General features: G+C 39.0%; 1 protein-coding gene across 3 annotated transcripts in view; it reads left to right on the top strand.

Moving 5' to 3' along the window:
* Positions 1-25,256, top strand: part of OSBPL9 (oxysterol binding protein like 9) — a 70,986-nt gene that overhangs the window by 5,498 nt on the left and 40,232 nt on the right. For 2 of the 3 annotated variants that reach the window (XM_060773494.2, XM_060773493.2), the window contains exons 2-3: positions 7,950-8,000; positions 18,075-18,153. In XM_060773494.2, the coding sequence (XP_060629477.1) occupies positions 7,950-8,000; positions 18,075-18,153 (130 nt within the window). Of the gene's footprint in view, positions 1-7,949; positions 8,001-18,074; positions 18,154-20,566; positions 20,676-21,238; positions 21,240-22,424; positions 22,468-25,256 lie in introns of all 3 variants that reach the window. The other variant, XM_067467885.1, reaches the window with a different exon arrangement.

Below are 25,256 nucleotides of genomic sequence, written 5' to 3'. Positions count from 1 at the left end.
TTGAAAAATTAAAAAAAGAATATTGTTTTACAAGCAGAGGGAATAATGAATGTTTAGAATCTAGTTATAGATATGTAGATATGTGCATGAATTTGTACTTTATGACTGTTTTATGTATTTGAGTTGTTTTGTCTAAAATGTCTGTACCATTTCATGGATGGATTGCAGAGATATTTCTGAATTAATTTTCAGTTCTTAGGGTGTAAAAATAAAATCAAGACTTGTCTAATCTTGAAACTAAAACAGGCTAGCTCTAATTAGTTATTGGATGGGATACCACCAGTAAGTACCAGGTGTCTATATTTTAGAAGAAGGAAATGTAAAGTCTGAGTATGCCTTGCCTAAGAAAACGCTATGAAATTCATGGGATCACCATAAGTTGAAGGAAACTTGAAGGCACTCACATGTTCAGTTCTTCCCCTCTAAACTTTAGCTATTCCAGCACCTATAGGATAGAGAATGATTCTAGTCTGCCAGTTATTTAGCTTGTAGGCCTGAGCATGAAAAGCTGGGAGACTGTTATTTAATTTCTTCATACTCTCCTTGTTTCTTTGGACAGAAACAGGAGAACCATGCTTTGTCCTCCAAACTGCTGCTCTGATTGTGTCAGACTGAAAATTCTAATGAGAGGAACATGCATACTGTTCCTTGTGAAGGGCTTCTGTATATGTCTTACAGAGGACTTGATGCTTGTACCTCTTCAGTGGTATCAAACTTGTGGCCCTCCACGTATTTTGGACTTTGGCTCCCAGAATTCGTGACCATTGGACAAGCTGGCTAGAGCTTGAGTTGGAGGCCCAAGCATCTGGAAGACCACAAGTTTCACACTTCTGCTCTAGATGGTGCTGTTATTTTATACTAAACTTTTTTTGTTTTGTTTAAGGAAGTCTGCATCTCATTCTGCATTCAGAAGTACATTCTGGTTGTTGTGGGCTATGCTTTCAAGTAACCTGTCGATTTGTGGTGACCCTATCCATTTCATAGGATTTTCTTCAGCAGTTGTAGTTTTGCAAATTCCTTCCTCTGAAAATTAACCTATAGTATTCATTATTAATTGGTGATCTCCCATCCAAGTGCAAGCTAGCTGACCTTGCTAAGCTTCCAGGATCAGATCTGATAGGCATACTGGTAAGAGCCTGTCTCCTCATATGTCATGTAACAAAATAATTTTATTCTTGTCAGATCTTGCAGTGAAGGGTATAGACAGGAAAGTTCAAGATCTTTATTATGTTTTTGTTGTCACTTCAGTGAAGTATTTAGAGAGAAGGAGGGGGACCAAGCCTATGATCTCCCCATTGCAATGGATTTTGATACCTATAAAGTGAGGAGGGACGTATGTGGAGAGAGAGAAATGGCATTCAGTCCTTGACAGTCAGTGCTAGATGTGGTATCATTGAGGTGATTTGGTGTACTGACTATAGTTGTAATAACAGTGCAGTCCTACAATATTTACTCAGAAATAACCCCCAGTGAGTTCAATAGGGCTTATTCCCAGATAATGAAGCAACTTCTTATGGAGACTGTAGCTCTAGTAAGTTTATGCTCTGAATGTTTTTGAAAGATTCATAGTTACATTTCATTGCTGTATTCTATATTTATTATTCAACAGCATCATCAGGAAGAAATTCCTGTTCTTTCCTTTAGCAGCCACATGAGGGAGCCAAAATATATTACTCTTCCTGCGCTGTATTCAGACTTCGTAATATAATGTTCTGTTTTTATTTTTTCCTCTCATGTCAATGCAGCAGAGTACTCCAAAGCAGTGAATTAGGCTTTCAAACAACTTGTCTGCAGTTTCTATTGAGATAGTTTCATTCATGTAGTTACAAGTGTTTAATAGGTAATTGTTATATACTGGGGGGAAAAAAGGTCTGTCCAGAAAATTTTGGCCAGACCACAGGCTAATGACTATCAAGATCGCTCCCAAACGCTGACTCCAAGGAAGAAATACAAGGTTCAAAATGAACACCCAAGCCCTTCAGGAGCCCTCCAAACGAGCCCTTCTCCAAACAACACTCAAGGATCATCTACCCATAGAACACACCGAAAATTTTGAGGAACATTGGAACAAACTGAAGACGTCCATCATCACGACCTGCAAAGAAACTATTGGATATCAAACCAAGAAACATCAAGACTGGTTTGACAAAAATTACAACGTGATCCAACAGCTAATTGACAAGAAAAGGAAAGCCTTCCAAACATGGCAGAGAGACGTCAACTGTGCTGCTAAGAAAAAGATCTATGCCAGTTTAAAAGCTGAGGTCCAAAGAAGGACATCTGGTGAGCAAAAAAGGCTGAAGAAATCTAAGACCTGGCAGATACCCATAATGCTCAGGCATTTTTCAAAGCCACAAAGATCATCTATGGAGCAAGAAACCATGGCATATGCCCTCTACGCTCATCAGATAGAACCAAACTTTTGAAGGACGAAAAAAAAAATCAATTGCACTATGTTGGAAAGAACACTACCAAAGCCTCCTGAATCACAGCTCCAATGTGGCCGAAGAGGTTCTCTCACAAATCCTGCAACAACAAACCAGGGATGAGCTTGCAGCACTGCCTAGTTTGAAAGAAGTCAGCAATGCCATCAGCCAACAAAAAAATAGCAAAGCCAGCGGACTTGATGGCATCCCTGCTGAAATCTTTAAAGAGGGAGGACCTGAGCTGACACAACAACTCCACCAGCTCATTGAAAAAGTATGGGTGACCAAGAAAATCCCAGCAGATTTGAAGGATGTCACCATCATCACCCTTTTCAAAAAAGGGGAAAGAACAGACTGCGGAAACTATGTAGGTATCACCCTTCTAACCTCCGCTGGGAAAATCCTCACAAGAATCCTTGCAAACTGCCTTCTACCTGTCTTGGAAGACACCCTCCCAGAATCCCAGAACGGCTTCCGACCCTCCAGAGGAACAGTGGACATGATCTTCACTGCACAACAGCTCCAAGAAAAATGCAGGGAACAAAATTAACAAAATTACATGGCATCCGTTGACCTTGCAAAGGCATTCGACACAGTGACTCACAGTGCTCTCTGGGCCATCCTCCAAAAATTGGGTGCCCTGACAAATTTGTGAACATCCTGTGGCTCCTCCATGATGACATGATGGCAACAGTCTTGGACAGCAATGGCTTCCAAAGTGACCCATTTAAGGTGGAATCAGGTGTCAAACAGGGATGTGTTATTGCCCCAACCTTATTTTCCATCTTAATTGCTATGATACTTCATCTTGTTGATGGGAAGCTTCCCACCGGAGTGGAAATCATCTATGACACTTCCTATTTAACCTCAGCAGACTGAAAGTTAAAACCAAGGTCACAACAACATCTGTTATAGAACTCCAGTATGCTGATGACAACGTCACCTGTGTGCATTCAGAAGAAGACTTACAAGCCACTTTAAACACCTTTGCAGAAGCAAAAGTCAACATTGACACTGAAATACAACACTTCCTGAGCTCTGTGGGTGCAGCATTTTTCCAAATGAAGCAGAGCTGGTGGATGATGGGGGCTTGCCAGTCCTGATAAGGGCTTGCCAGAGCAGTGAAGGGTAAGGCAGAACAGCAGTGATTCTCTTTGCCAACCAACTTTAGAAGCCTAGGCACTGGTTAGCTGCCAGAGTTGGTTGACAAAGAGGATTTCTACTGCTCTGCCACCTCCCATAGCTACAGAAGAGTTGGAGGAGCAGAGACTCATCTCCTCTTCCGTAAGGAAGGCTTTCCATGGCCCTGGAGATATCCCTCACCTTTTTCGAAGTGGGGGTGTTTGGCTTGGCACTGCTGGAGCACCCTGAGATTCTTTTAAAGCAGGCCTACACAACATATGGCCCGTGGACCATACTTGGCCCTCACAAGCCATTGATGTGGCCTACCTACTGCTTTCTCCCATCCGCTCAATCTCTCAATACTTTCCCCCATCCACTTGGTCTCTCGATGCTTTCACCGCCCTGCCCACTCTGTGCTCCCCCTCCCTCAATGCTTTTTCCTGCCTGCCTGCTTTCACAAGGCTTATAATATACTAGCTGTACCCTGCCACGCGTTGCTGTGGCCTATAGTAAGAGTTTTGAAGTTTCTGCCTGGCCTCACTTCCTCCTTTCTTCTCTCTTCCTTCTCTTGCTCTCTTTCCCTCTTTCTCTCTCACACACTCCTTCCTTTCCCCTCTTTCTCTCTCTCCCGCGTCCCTCCTTCCTCCCCCTTCTCTTTTTCACTCCATCCTTCTCTTTCTCTCCCTCCCTCTTTCTCACTCTCTCACATACTCCCTCCTTTCCCCTCTTTCTATCTCTCTCTGTCGTGTTCCCCTTTTCTCTCCTCCCTCTCCCTCTCTCCTTCCCTCCTTCCCTCCTTCTCGCGTTCCTCTTTCTCTTGTCTCTGCCTGGCCTCACTTCCTCCTTTCTCCTCTCTTCCTTCCTTTTTTCTGGCTCATACGCCCCTCTATTTTTTTCCTCCCTCCCTGGCTCCCTCACCGACCTCTCCTTTCCTTAGGTAAGAGTTTGGCTGTGCTCCCTCTTCGGCTTTCTCCTTCCTCCTCCTCTTGGGATTCCCGCCGGAGGTTCTTGGAGGTGTGTGTGTGTGTGCGGCGGGGGGGGGGGGAGTGAAGGAGCATTGGGTTGTGTGTGTGCAGCGGGGGGAGGAGTAAAGGAGCACGGAGGATGGAGCCGTGGCTTGCGCAAAGGGAGCGTTGGCTGGCAGGCCATGTGCGCACGCCAGGGAAGTTGCGGCTGGGTGCCATTGCGCATGCTCAGCTGTTTTGTCGTTTTGTGAGTGTGTTGTTGTGTTGTTTTTTACTTTGATTCGATTTGTTTGTACCTTGTGGGTTGTGGTAGGTGCATGGGAATTTTGGTTAATTTCCGTTGGGGTTTTTTTGAGTTTTGCTGCTCCGTTTAACGCCTCTTAGATAATTGTGTGTGTGTGTGTATAAACTTTTATAAGGAGTTGGTTTAACCTACAGTTTGCTAGTAAAGCTGAATTGCCGTATTGAGAAAGGATACATGTATAAAAAGCAGCCAGTGTCACCAACATGACATTTTTGGAAAGCTCTACTCTAGAGAGAGGCTAGTTATGTGAAGACCTGCAAAAAAGTGGGAAAAGTCAAGAGGGAACTGTCTTTTTTGCCAAAGCTTTCCCCCCTCAAGCATGGGGGAAACAGATTATGAGATGAAATATTTTGCTGTAGAATAATAGACAAAATAATTACAAAATCTTTCTATATTTAGCCCCATCCCAGAAATTATATTTAGAAGATTTGGAGCAGGTAGAGTTTTATGTACAACTTTGAACAATATATCATTGTAGTTCCTTAGTTTTATTTATTACTGGGGTTTGTTTTTTTTGTTTTTTGTTTTTCAGATAAGAATAGTTGTTTTATTTCTGCGTTATAGTATGGGGGATTAGATGCAATAAAATACTTTTTTATTTTTACCAATGCTTATGATTTCTTCCATTTTTGTCATTGATGTGTTTTGTTTTGTTTTTTGTTTTTTTGCTGCACCTCCTAAAAGGACAACACCAGAGTTGAGGGAGGTATTACCCCACTACTGTGAGTTTTTAAAAGCTTTAAGACAGTGTTTCTCAACCTGTAGGTCCCCAGATATTTTGGCATTCCACTCCCAGAAATCCTAATAGCAGGTAAACTGGATTCTTGGAGTTGTAGACCAAAACACCTGGGGACCCACAGACATCATCATCATCGCACCATTTCAGATTGCCATTGATGGCTCATGTAATGAAATATTACTTCATGGGAAAGGATTGTTACATAACAAGATACAGAGAAGGAAAGACTCCAGCCCTTGTACCTGACTTCGAGTTTTCTGTGTTCACAGGATTGAACAATTGTATGGAGAAATATTAAATATCGCCAATTCTCCACCTGCAGTCTGAAACACATGTTTATCATTCCTGTTGTTTTTGAGAACTGGTCCTTTGGACATAAATTCAGTTGTTATGAGTACTACGTGGTACATTGGCTATAAATAAAATGTTGAGTGTCGTGTTGGTGTTACTCCCAAACTTTCTTGCATTCATTTGTTTCAAAACCTGATTTACTAGTGTTTATTCCCGCTGACATTGAACACTGAGCCAATGGAATATTTCTAGTATAATGTGGCTTTATTTCTTCCATCCCAGATGTTTAATTTCCAGCACCATCTGAAAAGTTTTCTAGTCTGCCAAAGTATATTTTAAGAGTACATGAAAGGGGGAACGGGAAGGGGGTTTGGCCACTTTGTGCTGCTGGTAGAAGTTTTTTTGTTTGTTTTCAGTCATCAGAAGAACACAATTGCATCTATGCCCCTGAATATACAGCTTTCAATGTATATCAACTTGTATATGTTAGAAAAAATGTTGGAATTGAATCTTGTGCCTTGTTTTTATTTCTTTTTTATTTCTTATTTTTATGACCTTAGAACATACTTGTCAACTTTAATCACTAAATGAAAGGAGACCATCTTCTTGGTTATTCACTGTAGCTTACTGTATTCTTTATAGTGGAACAAATTGCCAAATTTGGTTGTTCAGGTATTCCTTAGAAATTTGAACTGCTAAGCACCCTAATCCTACAAAACTTTTAATCTGTACCCATTACTCTGGCCCGGCCCAGTTTTATTGCATCTTGGTGTATTGTTTTATTGCTTGTTGTTTAATATCGCTTTAACTATTTTTAATTTGCTTAGGTTGTGTATTGTTATGTTGTGTTTTGAGGCCTTGGCCTTTGTAAGCCGCATTGAGTCCTTCGGGAGATGCTAGCGGGGTACAAATAAAGTTAATAATAATAATAAATAATAATAATACAAATCTAAATTTTACAATTGGCAAGTAGTTATTTTTCAGTATGCAGCGTATCTGTCTAATGCCTTTTGCCTGAAATATATTTAAGACTTGGGCCCCATCTACACTTACAATTTATTACTGTTTCAAACTAATATTGAAAAAAATAGTTTTTCTGTTTGGGTGATTCCATGGGTAATTTTGGAACCTGTTTGGGGCCCTAGATAATAATTACACAAACCACAAGAGTACTGATGCATATTAAGGTCTTTCTTTTTTGTGCTTTTCTGAGAGTTTGTGGCCTGGCCACTGCAGTTTAAAACTAGCTTCAAACTGCATTAAATGATCAATTTTGATGGGACCTGTGTGTCTAGAGTAGGAGTGTGCAACCTGGTAGCCTGTAGATCAGGCCTGCACAACTTGTGGCTCTCCAGGTGTTTTTGGCCTTCAGCTCCCAGAATTCCTGGAAATTGGACAAACTGTCTAGGGTTCCTGGGAGTTGGAGTCCCAAACATCTGAAGGACCACAAGTTGTGCAGACCTGCTCTGGATATTAGAAGGTCCAACTTGCATGATTCCTGACCATTATGAATGTTGGCTGAACTTATTATGTGAACCATGTTGCAAAACACCATGAGATTATCTACATACATAAGAGAATGTAAATTTAGGCTATCTCAAAATCATTAAGCTATTTCCTGTGGTTGTATTTTCAGACATGGGAAACATAACTTCTGCCCCATTAAAGACTAGAAAGAGTTTTTGTTGCTTGTCTGCTGTCCACCTTGTGTTTAAGAAAGGGAGTTTCATAGCTTTCATATGAATTATTTGTTTTCTCCTTGATTCCATGAGGCTTTGTTCTTTCAGATTTTCAGAAACTTGAAGCAGGTTGCATTCTTTGTTATCGATAAATAAGAGGAGCTCTGTGGAAGTAACTTTTTCCCCCAAAGAAGTAAGAGGGGTGTTGTGGAGTTTTCTGTATCTTGGTAAAGGCCTCCTGTATTTTATATGTCAAAATAAGTGTGTACATAGTTTTTGTTATCATGCTGTAAAAAAAATAATACTGTGTGCATACTGGCAAAGTATAATAAACCTGTTGGTAATGTAATTATAAAAATGGTAACGCTCTTCTGCAATTTGTAGTTGTATGCTGTTACTAAAGTGATTATTTTCCTTTTTCAGTCAAAGGACAAAATGATGCGGGGATCACGCCGAGGTTGTGTTAGACTGAGAGTAAGTATTTCTTCTTATACTATGTTATACTCATGTGATACAACATTTAGGATCACACTGAGATAGTTTTGTGCTTAATTTCATTCTTATGATATTTTGGATAAAGAGTAAATAAATAAAATGATGTTTTGAATACCAGAAACAGATTTCACACATACATACTTTATAATTAGTACATAATAAAGTTTTTAGTGTTTATAGGTGCAATTTGGCAGAAAAATTGTTTTGAAACTAAATGCTGCCTATGCTATTATTTCTCTCTTTCTCTGATCTTTCTGTTAAGCTGCTTAAAATCTCTGCCTTATTTTGAAAGTCTTAGGGAATGTCAAGTAATATTTAGCTGTGATATCATTGCATAATTGTTTTTTAGAGCTCTTGACTATCTTTTCAACATTAATCTTTGCTGACAAACATTCATAATAGATGTTAGACAACAATATATATAAAGGACAAATAAAAATGCAGTGGCTTGGGAGCACAAATATGTATTCTGTAACTTGTCTGTTTATCTCTGCATGCTGCTAACTTCTATCAAGGATGTGTCTACAATGTTGATTGGTTTAAACTATTTACTTTTTCTGGGTAGTCCATATGATATATTGTACTCTTTGTGGTCAGAGTCTTCAAAATTTGGATCCAAAAAGCAAAAGTTTGGCACATTTTCAAACTGCAGATATATATCAGTGGTCTACAATTTGAACAATGATTTAGTTTTATCTTTTATCCTCATCTTTGTAAGTTTAAGTATCTTGTTAAGGCTCTTACTGATGGCTTTTAAAAGCAATATTTGACAATATCTGGCATAAGGATATAATGCAGTACAATAATTTAGATCAGATTTGGCTAATATGAAGGATGTGGTTATAATTTTGCCTTCCACACTGGGCCACCAGATTAACAGAATCATAAGAGTTGGAAGAGACCACAAGAGTCATCTAGCCCAAACCTCTGCCATGCAGGAATGCAGCATCAAAGCACCCCTGACAGATGGCTATTCAGACCCTGCTCAGTTGATTGTGGTTATTTTGGACCTATTTATTTGTTTTTGAGGATCTGGGACTATAATATTCTAGGAGGACAAAGCTACAAATAATCCAAATTAGTATATGACCTATTCAATTTTTGATGATTTGTATCCAAAATAATTTGAGACTACAGAGGCTTTCGGAGGTGTGTTGTGCCATCCTGGAGGCTAAAAAACATACACTCTACAACTTATGCAACTCATGTTTTAGAGTTATGAGAACAAGCATAAGAATGCCTTGTAAGTAGCTTCATAGGAGAAGAGGATTTGGCTCCTATACCTAATTGGTTGTTGTTGGGGTTCAGCCTGTGTGTGAACCTGAACCTGATTGTATTTCCTGATGCCAATGAAGATGTTGATTCTGAGGTCAATGTAGAAAATGACGGTTTGTGTATCAAATCTCCTGCAGCCTTGGAAAGTGAAAGTCCAAATTCCCATGAGAATATTTCAGAGCCAAGTGGTGAACTTTCACTCCCTTTTCCTCCTAGTTTTAGCTCTCCAGAGAATCTGACACCTGGGCTCTCTAATGAGGATAGGAGAGGGCAGATTTGGCAGAGCAGGGGAGAATCTCAAAGTTTACGAAGGTCAGTTAGACTGAGAGAAATGCAAACAATACAAACAAAGCCTTCAGGCGTGTCACATAATAGATTTCTCGGCCTTAAGTACCTCTCACCTGGATGCATCCTCAGACCAGGCATTGTTTCAGATTCATGCATCACCTTTGGCAGGTCTCCTGATTCCAGTGGCCTTATTCCTAAGCATCAAAAAGTTGCTTCAAGTACGGTTAGTGGATTGCTAACAGGTTCCAGGATTTAGCTGTGTTACTGTGGGTTTTTTGATCTTGTTCATGTACATTTCTTGTTGCTGATTTTCACTGTGGCTTTTTACCTTGCATATTTCCTCTATTTTTGTACTCATCTTTCATCAATAAAAAAGGATTGTTTTTCCTGAAATCAAGTGTGGTGGATTGTTGTCTTAGGGTCCAGTTTCCTGCTCTGGGTTGCAACAGTTGTGTAGACTTCAGAAGTCATAGTTTGTCAAGAAACTTAGAAATTCTGTCTTCTACAGTACTTTAAAGCACATTCTGAAGCCTGGAGGGATGTACTACACTGGTCTTCCTTTGCAGTACCCATTCCTCCCTGTCTCTTTTCTTCCAATATGGCATAAAGGAATGGCCTAGACTCTTCTGCTTTTTCTTTTTGGATTTAATAAAATACCCAAACCCTAAATTGTTGTTAATTATAATTATAATAGTGGAAACAAACCAACTTGGTTTGAAGTTGATTTTTTCGTATTCATCCTAAATAAGATCAACTATAGCATGGCCAGGTTCAGATGTCACAGCAGTTGCTCACTATATTTAACCATGTGTTGAAATGCTAGAATAAATTACAACTTGCCACAGAATACTTCCACTGTATAAGCATGGATGTATGGCGATTTTGTTGCTTATAACAGGGTGGATATGAATATAAGCAAAATGGACAGTATAGCTGGTTCTAGCACTCTTCAACTGCATTTTCTGACATCTTCAACAAGAAGTTTAATTCAAATTGTATAGTTTAAATGCTTAAAACACTGTGTTTTTCTTTTTGAATTAAGAGAAATTTAATAAAATACCCAAACCCTAAATTTGGGTATTTTGATATTAAAATGGTCTTTTCTGAGCCACCTAATACCAATGTCTTTATGGAATGTTAGCTTTTCATATGATGATTAGTTCAAAAAAGAATTTTGTAAGAGCTTTTTTTTGTTCACAAATTTGTCTTGCTATAATAGTTGTCTTTAGAAGCAGCATTAAGGTCTTACAATAAATGCAGGCAGCAGCTTTCAGACTTGGTAAAGGCCTCCTGTATTTATCATTATTTTGTATTGCACTGCTAGGAGCCTCCAGTGTCACAGTGGGTTAAACCCTTGTGCTGGCAGGACTGAAGACTGACAGGTCAGAGGCTCGAATCCAGGGAGAGCACAGATGAGCTCCCTCTGTCAGCTCTAGCTCCTCATGCGGGGACATGAGCGAAGCCTCCTACAAGGATGGTAAAACATCAAAAACATCCAGGCGTCTTCTGGGCAATGTCATTGAAAACGGCCATTTCTCTCACACCAGAAGCGACTTGCAGTTTCTCAAGTTGTTCCTGACATGGAAAAAAATTGCACTGCTCTGTTTTAGAAGTTATGTACATTGCAAAAATTGATTTTTCATAAAATAATAATAATTAAATGGTCCCATGTTGTAGTATTTAATTTGTGCCTTGCTGCACATTATGTGAATGTCACAGTAGCCACTTGGTTTAGAATTTATATCTGGTTATACCAAAGATACTAGAGCTGACATTTTCCCAGTTCTTCTATGTAAGTACAGTACTGTCTTCAGAGCAGGTAGAAAGTACCACAGATTAGTAGTCAAATGTGATTCACATACAGACAAATAATAGTTGTGCTTTAAATGTCATGTAGCTCACTTCTGTTCATATTTGCTCAGGCTTTTTCCAAATTATGTAGGTGAATTCATTTCCAAGTATATTTGTAGCAAAGGTTATTGCAAAATGCAGTCTTATATACTGTAAACTTGAAGGCAAATCTGGATAGTTGCTGAGTAAACAATGTGTTGATTGATGGGTAAATGTATTTATAATTTTGAATTATGGTAATTGTTATACACAAATAGACAGAAACCAGACGAACAGCTACCTTCGAGTTTCTTTTTTCATTGGGAAATAACTAGTAGAATATAGAGATGAATTTTATTAACCCTTTTAGCAGAGTTTCTCAAGCTGGGCTCCATGGAGCATTTGACGTTCCACAAAACAATTCCAAGTGCTCTGTGAAAAGGTCAGGATTTTTTACAATTAAAATTATTATTACTATTTTAGAAATAATGGGGAGGGATCTGAATATAGTAATATTTGGTGCCCATGAGTGGTGTGTAGAAGAATAGGGAATATATTTAGCACCTTCCATGTGAAACAGAAACTATAGACTCTATAGTTTGCTAGTTGACTCCTAAAAAGCTAAAGGGCATGTGATTTGGATAAGGGAATTAATTAATCCTTCTTTAGATCAAGGCTTGGTCCTCACTGTTTTGAAAGAGGCAAGGGTGAAACCCCTTCTAAAAGAACAGTCCCTGGATCCGACTATCTTACGTAATTTATCAGTAAAACTAGCTGTGTCCTGCCACGCGTTGCTGTGGCCTATAGTAAATCTTTTCAAAGTAGAGGTAGATATCTGGAGTATTATGAAAGAGAGGTACCTACCTATTCCTTCCCCCTTTTTCTCCCCCTTTCTCTCCTTTCTTCCATCTCTACCTCTTTCTTTCTTTCTTTCCTTCTTTCGCTCTTGGTTTCATCCTTCTCTCTTTCCTTCATTCCCTCCCCCTTTCTTCCTTTGTCTCCTTTCTTCCCTCCATGTTTCCTTCCTTCTTTCACTTTTTATTTGCTGTGGCCAACCTTCCCTCTTTCTCTCCTTCTTTCCCTCCTTCCTTCTTTCCCATCTTTCCTTCTCCTCTTCCTTCTCTATCTCTTTCCTTCCTTCCCCCTTTTTCTTTCTCTTCTGCTGTCTCTCTTTTCTTCCTTCTCTCTTTCCTTCCCTCCTTCTTTTTCTACATCTTCCCCCTTCCTTCCTTCCTTCTCTCCTTCCTTTTTCCCCTTTTTCTTTCCCTCCCTCTTTCTCTCATTTCTTCCTTCTATACCTCTTTCCTTCCTTCACCCTTTTTCTTTCTCTTCTGCTGTATCTCTTACCTTTCCTTCCATCTTTCCTTTTCTTCTTCCTTCTTTCTCTTACTTTCCTTCCTTCCCCCTTTTTCTTTACCCCCTTTCTCTTTCTTCCTTCTTTCCTTCCTTCCCGTCTTTCCTTCTCTTCTTCCTTCTCTATCTCTTTCCTTCCTCCCCCTTTTTCTTTCTCTTCTGCTGTTTCTTTTTTTCCTTCCTTCTATCTTTCCTTCTTTCCTTCCCTCCCTTTCTCTATGGGAAGGGGGGCGGGGCATGGAGGAGGTGGGGTTTGGAGGGGAAGAAGAAGGAGGGGGAGGAGGGATAGATTTGGACAGGGCTTGGAGGGGGCGGGGTTTGGAGGGGAAGAAGACGGAGGGGAAGAGGGATGGATTTGGAGAGGGCGGGAAGGGGCGGGGCTTGGAGGGGGCGGGGTTTGGAGGGGAAGAAGAAGGAGAGGGGGAGGAGGGATGGATTTGGAGGGGGCGGGAAGGGGCGGGGCTTGGAGGGGGCAGGGTTTGGAGGGGAAGAAGAAGGAGGGGAGGAGGTAAGATTGGGGAAGAAGAAGCAGGAGGTAAGATTGGGGCGTGGTGTTGCGTGTGTGTGGCGGGGGAGTGAGGTGACGTGTTGTGGCGTGATCGTGCTTGGCGGGGCGTGGGAGGGAGGTGCGGAGGGTGCGTTGGCCATTCGGCCATGTGTGTGCGCCGGGGACTTTGCGCCATTGCGCATGCTCAGTTGTTTTGTCCTTTTGTGAGTGTGTTGTTGTGTTGTTTTTTATTTTGATTCGATATGTTTGTACCTTGTGGGTTGAGGTATGTGCATGGGAATTTTGGTTAATTTTCGTTGGGGATTTTTTGAGTTTTGCTGTCTCGTTGGACGCCACTTACAGATTTATAGATATAGATTGTGGAGTGGGTGGTGGCTAAACACTCCAGGGATTCCTGGATGAGGTTGACTAGCTGGATCCTTTCCAATCTGGCTTCAGACTGGGTCATGGAACACCAACAGCTTTGGTTGCCTTAGTGGATGATCTACATCATTGGTTCTCAACCTTCCTAATGACGTGACCCCTTAATAAAGTTCCTCATGTTGTGCTGACCCTCAACCATAACATTATTTTCGTTGCTACATTATAACTGTAATTTTGGTACTGTTATGAATCATAATGTAAATATCTGATATTCGGGATGTATTTTCATTCACTGGATCAAATACCCGATACGCTCAAATTTGAATACTGGTGGGGTTGCGGGGTGTGTGTGTGACTGACCTTGACTTATGGGAGTTGTAGTTCACCCACACCTAAAGAGCACTGAATCCAGCTGACGATGAATCTGGACCAAACTTGGCATACAAACCTAATATGGCCAACTGAATGAATACTGGTGAGATTTGAGGATTGACCCACGATTTTGGAAGTTGTAGTTCACCCACATCCTTATGCATTTTCTAATAGAAGCATTAATAAAAACAAAAGGAAAGACTTATTTTTTCTAATAAATAGCATTACAAATTACCTAAGCTGCTACTGTTCCTCTTTTTCCTGATGCTGCTGGGCCACTCACAGTCCTATGTTTCGCAGGCACTTTTCCCCCTGCCTTGAAGGGACTTGCTGGCCCAAGCCTCTTTGTATCCTCATGTGCTCTCCTTTACATGCACACTATGCCGCCATGTGCAGAGCACGCCTGCTCTGCTCTTCCCTCCCCACTTGGAGTCTCAGAAACAGCCCCCCCCCCTTTGCTGAAAGGCTAGCTGAGAGGCTGGCCAATCACAGCAGGAGGAGGGGTTTTGGTGGAAGAATTTGCTGTTTCCAAAAAGGAAGAGAAGGACAGGCAGAGAGATTTTCAGCCTTCTCTGCCAAAGGGGATCCTAAGACCATCAAAAATATGTGTTTTCTGATGGTCTTTGGCAAGCTCTCTGAAATTCCCCTCGCGACCCCCCCCCCCATGGGGGAGTGTGACCCTGTTAAGTCTCCTGGACCTCTCAGCAGCTTTTGATATCATTGATCATGGTATCCTTCTGGGAAGGCTCGAGGGGATGTGGCTAGGAGGCACTGTGCTACAGTGGTTCTGGTCCTTCTTTGCGGACCAGTCCCAGAAGGTGGTTCTGGGGGAGTCCTGCTTGACCTCATAGCTTATGGGCTGTGGGGTCCCGCAGGGCTCATCTTTATCCCTGATGTTATTTAACGTCAATCTAAAACTGCTGGGAGAGAGTTCAGTATCATCTGTATGCTGATGATGCCCAACATTACCACTCCTTTTCACCTGACACCAAGGAAGCGATCCTGCTCTTGAACCATTGTCTGAAGGCAGTGATGGACTGGATGAAAGTGAACAAGTTGAAGCTCAACCCAGACAAGATGGAGGTACTACTGGTGTCTTAGAGGAGGGATTTGGGAACAGCATATCAACCTGAGCTGGGTGGGGTTGTACTCCCCCTGAAATCTCAGGTGCGCAGTTTGGGAGTCATCCTAGACTTCGCTTTAAACTTGGAAACCCAGGTGGCGGCAATTATTAGTTTGGCCTTCGCACAATTTAAGTTTGTGTACCAACTGCGCTCGTTCCTGGAGACTTCAGACATGGCATCAGTGGTGCAAGCGTTACATCCAGATTGAACTATTGCAACATGCTCTATATAGGTTGGCCCTTGAAGAGTGTCTGGAAATTACAGTTTGTTCAGAGAGCAGCGGCCAGACTTCTGATGGGTGCTAACTTCAGGAAGCGTATTTCCCCTATCCGGAATCAGCTCCCTTGGTTGCCTATCCGGTTCTGGGCTCAATTCAAGGTGTTGGTTATCACCTATAAAGCCCTATATGGTTTCGATTCAGTCTGTCTGGAGCACCATGTCCATCGTTAAATCCCAGGGAGCGAACTTAAATCAAGCGGAGAAACTTGAATTAATATGTGGGCCCCCACCAGTATGTGTTTATGCATAACTAGAGAAGACTCCTTCTTGGGTGCAGCCCCAGCCCTCTAGAACTTCCTCCCTGAAGAACTAAGGGTTGCTCTATCTTTACTCAGCTTTAGGAAGTAGGTAAAGACATTCTTATTTAACAAGTCCTTCAATTGAGCCATGGCAGGATTTGGGGTTTTTATGATCAGGCTGGAGGAGGTATACATGGGGAAGGAGGTTATGGTTTTAACTGAAATGTGGGATTTTATCCATTGTAGTTGTATCATGGTTTTATCTGTTTTGTTCTCTGGGTTGAAGGATTTTAATGTTTTTATTCTGTTTGTAAGCCGCCTTTGGTCCATGTAGCACAGAAAGGCAGGATAGAAGTATTCTCAATAATAACAATAAATAAGAAGCAAAATACCAGAAATTAAAACTTTTGAATGATAAAACTTAATGTCTTGCATGTTTAAATTGTGAAACTACCTTCTTTTGTCAATATTATTGTCATTTTATTTATCAAATACAGCATGTATCTACAAGATGAAATTTAATGCTCCGCTTTGAATTTCACATTTCAAAGGTACTCAGTGACTGAAAAAGTTTGAGAACCCCTTCTCATCAAAGTTACATATTTGCTTTTGACTTGTAATAGTTGGAGAAAACACAGTGATGCTAGAGTATTTAAGAACCAGACAAACAGCATGTAACAGTTATACAATGCAATTTTAGTAGAGGTGTGGTTTACTGGAACTCATAGACCACAGAACTTGTAAACAATATGAGCTTTTATAGAAAGCCTTGTGAAATTCATGGTGTTACCATAAAACAATAAGTGACTTGAAGGTACATAAACACACACAGTCTACAAGTATGTTTGAGTCTTCTCAAAGCTGGATCATTCTCTTTCCATGTGCTTGTTGCCATGACTCTTTTAGTGTGACAGAATGTGGCATGGATTGGCAGGGAAGTGGCTATTCTAATTTACTTCAATCACAAATAAACCATTGGGTATCCTTGCCACTAGAAAGATACTTGGCCCATCTCTCTTTCTACTTGTCATCCTACATTTGCTATTCTCATGCAACTTTTGCTGCTTTTGGACAAAAATCTTGTTTCTGGAAGGCAGTACTCACCTTACTTCCTCTCTGGAAGAAGGTTCCCCTGTCACCTGTTCTTTTGAGCACTAAACCAACAACACAGGAGGTTGTTGTTCTGCTGCTGTCTCAAGCTGGGTGTGCAGTTCTTTGTTCTGTAGCTTGTGATACATGATGAAGGGGAGAAATTAATAAATTATAAATCTGTAAAGATGCGGTGATACATTGTATAATGGTGTGATTTGACTATTATTTTTGGAAAAACATTGTTGCATTACCATTGTTTAAATAATGGAAGGTGGAATATATGATAGAATTTTAAAAGCTAGCTTCTTTTAAAAGAGAATAAGTTAATTGTACATAGAGACCTTAAAACAGAAATTATTGGAGGCTTTTGGTTAAAAAATATAAATGGTAAGAGATAAATTCACCATTTCATATAGTTGTTGGGGTAAATTACTGTACGACTGTTAGAATGGAAAATTGTAGATCTCTAATGGAGGTGCAAACTCACAAGCATGCTTTATAATGTTTACTGGTTTCATTACAATATGAAGTCTTATGTGTATTTTGCTTCTTTTTTTCAAAAAAAGGATGCTTATACCATTTACCTCTTTTATGAATAGGAATAATGATGTTGTGTGACTTGTTGGCTACAATTTATCATTTTCCATAAAATATGATTAATGTGGTTCAAACTACCTTCTAAAAAGATTTTCTAAATACTCCATTGTAATTTCTTCATTTGTTCTATAAACTTGGGGTGAGGAATAGGACAGCATTATCCTTGACACTATTTTCATGTAGACAGGAAAAACCTGAGGATGCTGCCTTTATTGATAAATATGTTTGAATATAGCTGTGTGTGGAAGAATCCTGGAAGATATCATGATAACATTTCTGAATACTGTTATTACCCAATAAATCCTTTTTATAGATGTCAGAGCCCAATTTCCTAGCGAGCTGAAAAGCACTCTGCACCAAGAGTAGATTAATAACACACATTTTGAAATGATGTCTTTTCAGAAATGATTTTGTAAAATAAATGTTAGGTTTTTGATTTCCTTTATGTATAAAATAGTTGTATATAATTTCTTACATTAAAAATCTGAAAAGCTTTTTCCTGGGCTTTAGCTCAAGAAACATAGTAATGTCACAAAAGGAAAAAAAATCCAAGCATAAAATCTGCTAAATGAGTGTAAGTCATTATGTAAATAATCTAGTTAATTCTGTTAGTGACTCTTGAAGTCTTACAGAAATTGTCAATGAATTTTACATTCCAGTCGTGTAGTGGTAGCCTGCATGCTGCTGATGTCACTGCCTTGCCTTATCAGGATTTTTGCTCTTTGTTTCACAGGGAGCTGTGATTGGTATAGATGATGAGGATGACAGCACCTTCACAATAACGGTTGACCAGAAAACCTTCCATTTCCAGGGTGAGCTGAAGGAATGCTTTTTCCCCTGTGTTAGATGCAGCCAGAGAAAATTTGCAGCTTTCAGTTTAATAAGCTAATTTTAAGCTTTTTAAGAAACAGGATGGTATGAATCAATGTACAGGGAACATTCTGGAGTCAGGAGCGCTGTGGGCTAGGGAGGGATTTATATCTGCAGTGTATACATATGTGCTAGAAAGGACTGGAGCTTTGGCAGGATCTGGAGATTAAAAATTTAAAGGATATATCTATCAGTCAAGGGGAAGAGAATAATGGACTTCCGTTGATGGGTTTTGCTTTCAAAAACAAAAAAAAGCCTGATCTTTATTATCAAGATGCACTCTTGTGCCTTTCTGTATGAAGAAAGCGACAACATTGTGTGAGGTTGCAGCTTTTGTTGATACAGAACTCAGAAGACTGGAATGTATGAAGAGAGACTAGAAGGAATATTTGATTTAAAGGTGGACCTTTACTTCAGGACCTACAAGTTCTCATTCATTTCATCTATATTGCTTAGTTTTGTCTACCAGTCACCATTCTCCTGCTATTTATCTTGTTATTCATATTTGTTAACTCCAATGCCATCTGTTACTGCTATGTTTCGTCATTGCATGCTATGGTTCACCAGTAGAAAGGGTAAGGTACTGTACTCTTTCTTTATTTGTACTTTCATATGTCCATGAAATACTTTTATGTCTGCAAAGCTGGTAAATAACACCCTTTTTATAAAGTGCTGCCATTTTTTATGATTTTATTTATACCTCAAATTTTGCTTGTTGGTGGTGTCTTACATTTTTCTTTCTTTTTCCTTCTCGGATATGCTGCAAGTAAATGTTTTACTTGAGCTCACTAATCATTTATTTGTAGAAATAAGACAGAGTCATGTTGCAATTTTTGCAATACAGAAAAATGTGTAGTCTTGCATTTTCCCCTTCTATTAAGTATTGACTATTCTAATGCTTGACAATATTTTAAATACTTGTAATTCTAAATTTTAGGGTTTGTGTTGTGACTATTTTTTCTTTCATAATGTCTTGTCAATAATTGGCTGTCCTGTGGCTTTTTTGTGACTGTTTTGGTTATGAGAAACACTGCATTACAAAAATGCAACATTAATCTGCCTTTTACTTTGTATGTAACACCATGCTGGCAGATAACTCAGTTTAAATTTATTATTGCGAGCAAAGGAAGTAACTTTTCATGCTAATAAGAAAGTGTTCATCGAACAGTAGCAGCTGTATTTGATACTTTAATGCAGATAAAGGATGAAACCTGCAGTTCTCTACTGCAGCTGCTAAGGGAATATCTTCTGCAGTTCTCCTTCTGCAGCAGTTCTGTAGTTTTGTTTTGCCTGGATGCAGAAAGAAAAGCCTCGAGGAAATGCACACTTCATAGCAGAAGAATATGTTGAATGCTTAATAACACATTTTTGCTTTAAAATAACTATCATACACAATATTGCAAAGTGCTTTCTTTTAATTAAATGAAATCTGACTTTGTGATGATTTGTATTTTCTACTAATTTTTGAGTATGCTGATGATGCTTTTCTTCTTATAATAGGAAGTTGAATTGTATTTAAGATGTAAAACAATGTAGAATGTACTGGCATTATATACATATTTCAAAAAGAAATTATATATTGTTGAACATGTTTCCCTTCTGTGACACAAGAGGTATAATGACAAAGGAAGATAATCAAGTACTAAAAGAATAACATTTATTTATTTGTCCAATGCTGATAAATTCCATTGTATGTCCTTGTAAACAGAACCTTTCTTTGTTTACCTCATGTGCATTCATTTTAATATGGTGGTTTCCCTTCCACTGGGATAAATGGGAAAGACTTTGATTGAGATTTGTGCATATCATCACAGTTTACACACCAGCAAGTTCTAGATTAAGGATTTGATTAAGTTGACATGGATTACTTGCATGTTTCTTAGAATTGGTTTTGGTGTTTCTAGTTCTTTCTTTGCCTTATTGGAACAGAGAATAGAGCATTCTGTTGCTTGCAGTATTTCCAATACTAGGTCAAAAAATAACATGATTTGTGAATGTTAGAGGAGATTTTGGAATATGTGTTATACTTTAGCTTGAAGAAATGTAGAGCTTCTAGTATGTTGGATTTTTCCTCTGCATTGTGAACTCTCCCATTCTTTGTGGAAATAATCTGACCTGACTCATAGGGATAAATGATACAACTGCACCAAATTCTATTTTGGCATGTGAAATTTTTTTAATGATTGTGCATTTCACTGTACCTTCTATTCATACTGTGCTAGAGCATCCAGATTTCTTCCTTGATGCTATTGATTTCTTGAATTTGATGGATACGGATAGGAGAAACACTTGAGATTCTTTCCTTCTCTCCATCTTGTTCTCTGTCTACACTAATCCCTTCCCTTCTTGCCACAGCTGGACACAGAGAAGGGGAAAATCCTGCTTTGCAAAATCTCACCTTGCCTGCTAGTTGCCTAGATCCTAAGAAGAAAAGGAAGAATGCTTCTGCTTCTCTTTTTGCTGAGTAACTTTTTGCTATAAATCCTTGTATGGCTGTTACAGATGTTGTGTTTCACTCACAGAGATCTGTTGTAATGTCCTTAAGGAGTTTGTAATATTACATAATAATTTGGTTGTTTATGGCCTTCAGATACATTGCATATAAATTTTAGCACAATAATACAACATTTTGGGTTTCTACCTATCTCTGAAGATTTGTTAGAGCTAGGCAAGTCTTTTGTCTTTAGGTTGTCAAAATTTGGTGTTGAGATCATGTTGTATAGTTCAAAAGTAAGAGGAACTTTTCTCAGAAAGGATTTCTGCTATTGTTTAATTTATCCCCCTTTTAGAAAGGATAAAATGAAGAAGAGAATAATTAAGTATGCCCTTGATGGTATAAAAAGCATTTATTTACCAGAATTCAAGATTAATATGTATTTGGTATTTCTATTCTACTGTGATTATTGCTATCTGCTCACTTTACTTAAATTTATACAAGAAATCTACCGTAGTACTACCCTACGATTTGACTTTATTCTTCTGAAAGGCCACACCCATATCTCTTTAGTCTGATAGATTTGGGAATAGTGTTTGAAATAATAAATACTTGTAATATCAGAGAATCAGTCTTCATATTTGTTTCATACATACTTAATACCTTCAGTCTATTTGGTTGTCCTATTAAATATATTGCTGCAGTCTAGACCAGTCACAGGTAAACTTGGCCTCTCCAGGTGTTTTGGACTTCAACTCTCACAATTCCTAACAACTGATAAGTTGGCAGGGATTTCTGGGAGTTGACGTCCAAAACACGTGGAGGGCCGAAGTTTGCCCATGCCTGCTCTAATTGCTCTTGATTGTGTGGCTTTGTCATAAGTACCATAGTGGAAGAGCGTCTGCCTATCATTCTGTTGATGGGAAGATCAAGTCTCACTGTGCCTACTTTGTTTCTTTTTAAAAAAATATTATTTTAGTTACAAAAGTAAATTCCTCTCTTGTTTGTTTATGTGCTCACCTATGTCATTCATCCTTGCGATGTTTACTATTTGGGTATGACACCCCCCCCCCTAAAAAAGCAGATCCAGACGGACTCAATCACCCTATCTACAGAATGATAGGCAGATATTCTACCACTATGCTACTTTGTCTTATGACAAGGTCTCTCAATCCAGAACAGTTAGTGGAATATTGTCCAAAGTTAAACATTAAATAACTTAATACTTGTGAGCTATTCAGCAAATATACTGAACATGGATCTAATAGAGTCTTATAGAGAACCATACCTCAAATTCTAGCCGAAATCAGTGAGTACCACTATGTCACCTCTTCTTTTCCATAGTGTAGCATTTGTAAATTTAATAACAAACACTGACGCAAGGAGGGTACTTTAAAGGGGGCAGTAATAGCAAGGATGCACTACAGCAGTGGTTCTCAACCTGGGGTCCCCAGATGTTTTTGGCCTCCAAATCCCAGAAATCCTAACAGCTGGAGAGGTGGCTAGGATTTCTGGGAGTTGTAGGCCAAAAACATCTGGTGACCCCAGGTTGAGAACCACTGCACTACAGCGTAATCAGCAGTGTTTTTCAAGTTTAAAATCGAATCTAATGCACCATAAATCTAAATGTGCATCCTAATTTTAGTAATAGTAATAATAACATTAATGTATTTTCTACATGTCTCTGTGCATAGCGATCTCATTCAGTTTGGCTTGGTGAAAGATGGTGGTAACAAACTTTGTGTTGAGTACATCTCTTGTGTTTGATCCTTCTAGTAGGCTCTAGAGTATTGTGGGGCTGTATCACAGGTGGGGAATCTTGGTAGGTTCAATTCTTGTCTTCAAAATCTGCCATTTTTTAAAGCAAGAAAAATCAGGAAGTGTATAAATGTCCCCTTACAGTTTTGAAAAGCTGTATTTTTAAAAATCCTGCAGACCCAAAATACAGTTAAAACAGATTTTCCTAGTTACTTTGTTGTTAATTTCCCATTTTTTCTTCTTTGTAAGATTACTGGGTATTTAGTAGTTCTGCAGCTATAGAAATATATATGTGTGTGATGTTATTTGTGGCACCTATAAGGATTTCTTACACCTCAGATAGTTGAGTAAAGGAAGTTATTGTTTGGTTATGGAGGTACCTGATATTCTTCTGTACATGGCAGAAAGTTGGAAGCATGATTAATGCGCACACACATGTACATATTTATAAAGTGCCATGGGCCTCATTTGATTGGGGGGGGCGCATGGAACTCCAATTTTTTTTTAAACTACCGGACTTTACGAGTAAGCCATTTACATGTATAATGAGTTGTGACGTGAATTTTAGGAAAAACCTAAACCACAATACTTTTGATGAGGTCTTATTAATGAGGTTAAAATTGAAAGTATTTGAAGTCTGTGTCATAACACTTGTGTCTGAAATATGGACTATCTGAAAATTTGAAATATTTTTCAAACCAGCACCTGATGATTCATGGGGTGGAGACCTGAGTTTTTTTCTTATACAGAAGTTGGGTTGCTGCTGTCTCTTGTTCTGTTAAACAAGTATCTGATCCTTCTTTACTGCAGTTTTACAATGTTTAGGTATCAAGACAAATATACTGGATTCTGGCAGTCTTATCCAGAAACTGGTTCCTATTCATAGTAAAATAGCAATGACCTTGAGAAGGAGAGTATTGGAGTAGGAACTTATAAATAGCCAAGCACACAATGTCAATGTGTCCCTTTTAACTAAATAGCTTTTATCTCTGTTTTTATCTCTAGGAGTTTTTAACTCCTAGAATGGTGTTCTTTTTTTTTACTAACACAAACTCAATTAGAAAACTACAACCCTGTTTCTTGGATTCAAACACTGTGCTTGAAATTTTTGCCTTCATCATTCCTTGGACCATACAACAGTGCATGTTAATATGGGCATTTCTTGATTTCCATTAAGTAACTCCTATTTTATCTACTAATAGATTATCTGTCGTGGCAGTTGATTAGATCGTGGTACAAAATGACAACTCCATTGTCTTCTCTCTGTGTTTCAGGTTCGGCTTAGATGTATGAGATGTTATTTTCAATCACATGCTACCTGAAGTTCAGTGTAATAGATACCACCCACTTTTTGTGTAACTTCCATTAATAATGCTTTGTAGCAATGATATGTAGAAAGTGTCCTGGTAACTTGTCTGGCCACTTTGGGAGACAATGCAACACATTATTACCAGGCTCAAGGAAAGCTGAGGAAAGATGCAGAAAGGGACTTATTTCATGTTAGTCACACAAATCCTATATTAATCTCATGGATAAGTAGGCTTGTTTGATTGCAGTGGATATTTATTCTGACTATGCTTTATATTGCTTTGTAGATGAGAACAAAAGAAATTAGATATGGGGAGTGAGGTTTAGCTGGCTGTGACATCTTTTCTGAAGATGGTTATCTGAAAAAAGCCAGTTTCCTTATATTTTGTTTTTGGTGGTAACTGAACCATGAGGAAAATACATCCTAAGTTGAGTGATACTGCTATTGGCACCAGTAGCACAAAAAAAAAAAAACAACCTGCAGTTGTTCAAGTTCTCTAGAATCTTTTAGTCACTAATGGCCCATTGTAGGAAACAGAATGAAATAGAAACTTCTTTGGTTGTTTTTCTTTAGATCTACATGACATTTTCCTATTCCATAATGTTCACAGGGAACTCCTGGTATTACCAAGCACTTTCCGTCCCCACACCTCAAATTAGTTTAAATTAATCCTGTGTTTTCCAAAAGTACCGTGGCTCTCTTTGTTTTATATTGGAACTAGTTAAAGTGGACACCATAAAGAAACATAATTGTTTCTGGTACCCAGATTCAATAAAGATCAAGCAAGGAAAAGAGGAATGCTAGCAATAAAATAAAATGATAATTTGAGTGTAATATTGCTAAAGTACTTTAATACCTTGAAAGCAACATCTGGATAATTAAAAAGGGCTCAGTGGAACTTGGTGACAGTTTTTTAAATGTTGCCTGATCTAGATGTGACAGGAGGGGGAGGAGGAAAAGCACATGGGGGGAGAAGGGAGGGAAACCCAGAATATTCAAGGAAGAATTTGGATTCAAACCCATATATGTGTAGGTTAAAAAAAAAGAACGAGGAAGTCTTTATATAGCCAGAGGCTTTTTTCTTTTCTCCATAAGACCAAAGTTAGGGTAGGTAACAGTGGGGACCACACTAGCTTTCCAAGAGTCCTTGGAGCACCTTCTCCCATATACAATTTTTGCTTCCAAACATTCTGTAAGGAGCAAGGAAGCAGTTTGGGGTCTTTCTGGACAATTAAGGGTCATTTTGAGGCAATGTTTAGGAAAGATTTTACAAAGCTTTGTTTTGACCCCTGGTTGGTATATGGCAGAAGTCCTCGAAACATGTGTGAAAATGTTTTCTACATATGCCTAAAGATCATTTCGGAGCATTTTTAAGCAACCCCCCCCCCCCCCCAATGTGTGGTCTTAGTCACCACAAAAACAGCCCTCGGGGGTTTACCTTAAATGATAAAAGAATTTGGAAATGGAAGAATGAATTAAAAAACCTAAAATTTCAGGTAGCTTGAACATGAGTTTTGTAGTTAAACTCTGTCTTAGAATGGAAA

This window comes from Anolis sagrei, chromosome 4, assembly GCF_037176765.1.
Source record: "Anolis sagrei isolate rAnoSag1 chromosome 4, rAnoSag1.mat, whole genome shotgun sequence".
Taxonomy (NCBI): Eukaryota; Metazoa; Chordata; class Lepidosauria; order Squamata; family Dactyloidae; genus Anolis; species Anolis sagrei.
This window is presented reverse-complemented; position numbering and strand designations above follow the sequence as displayed.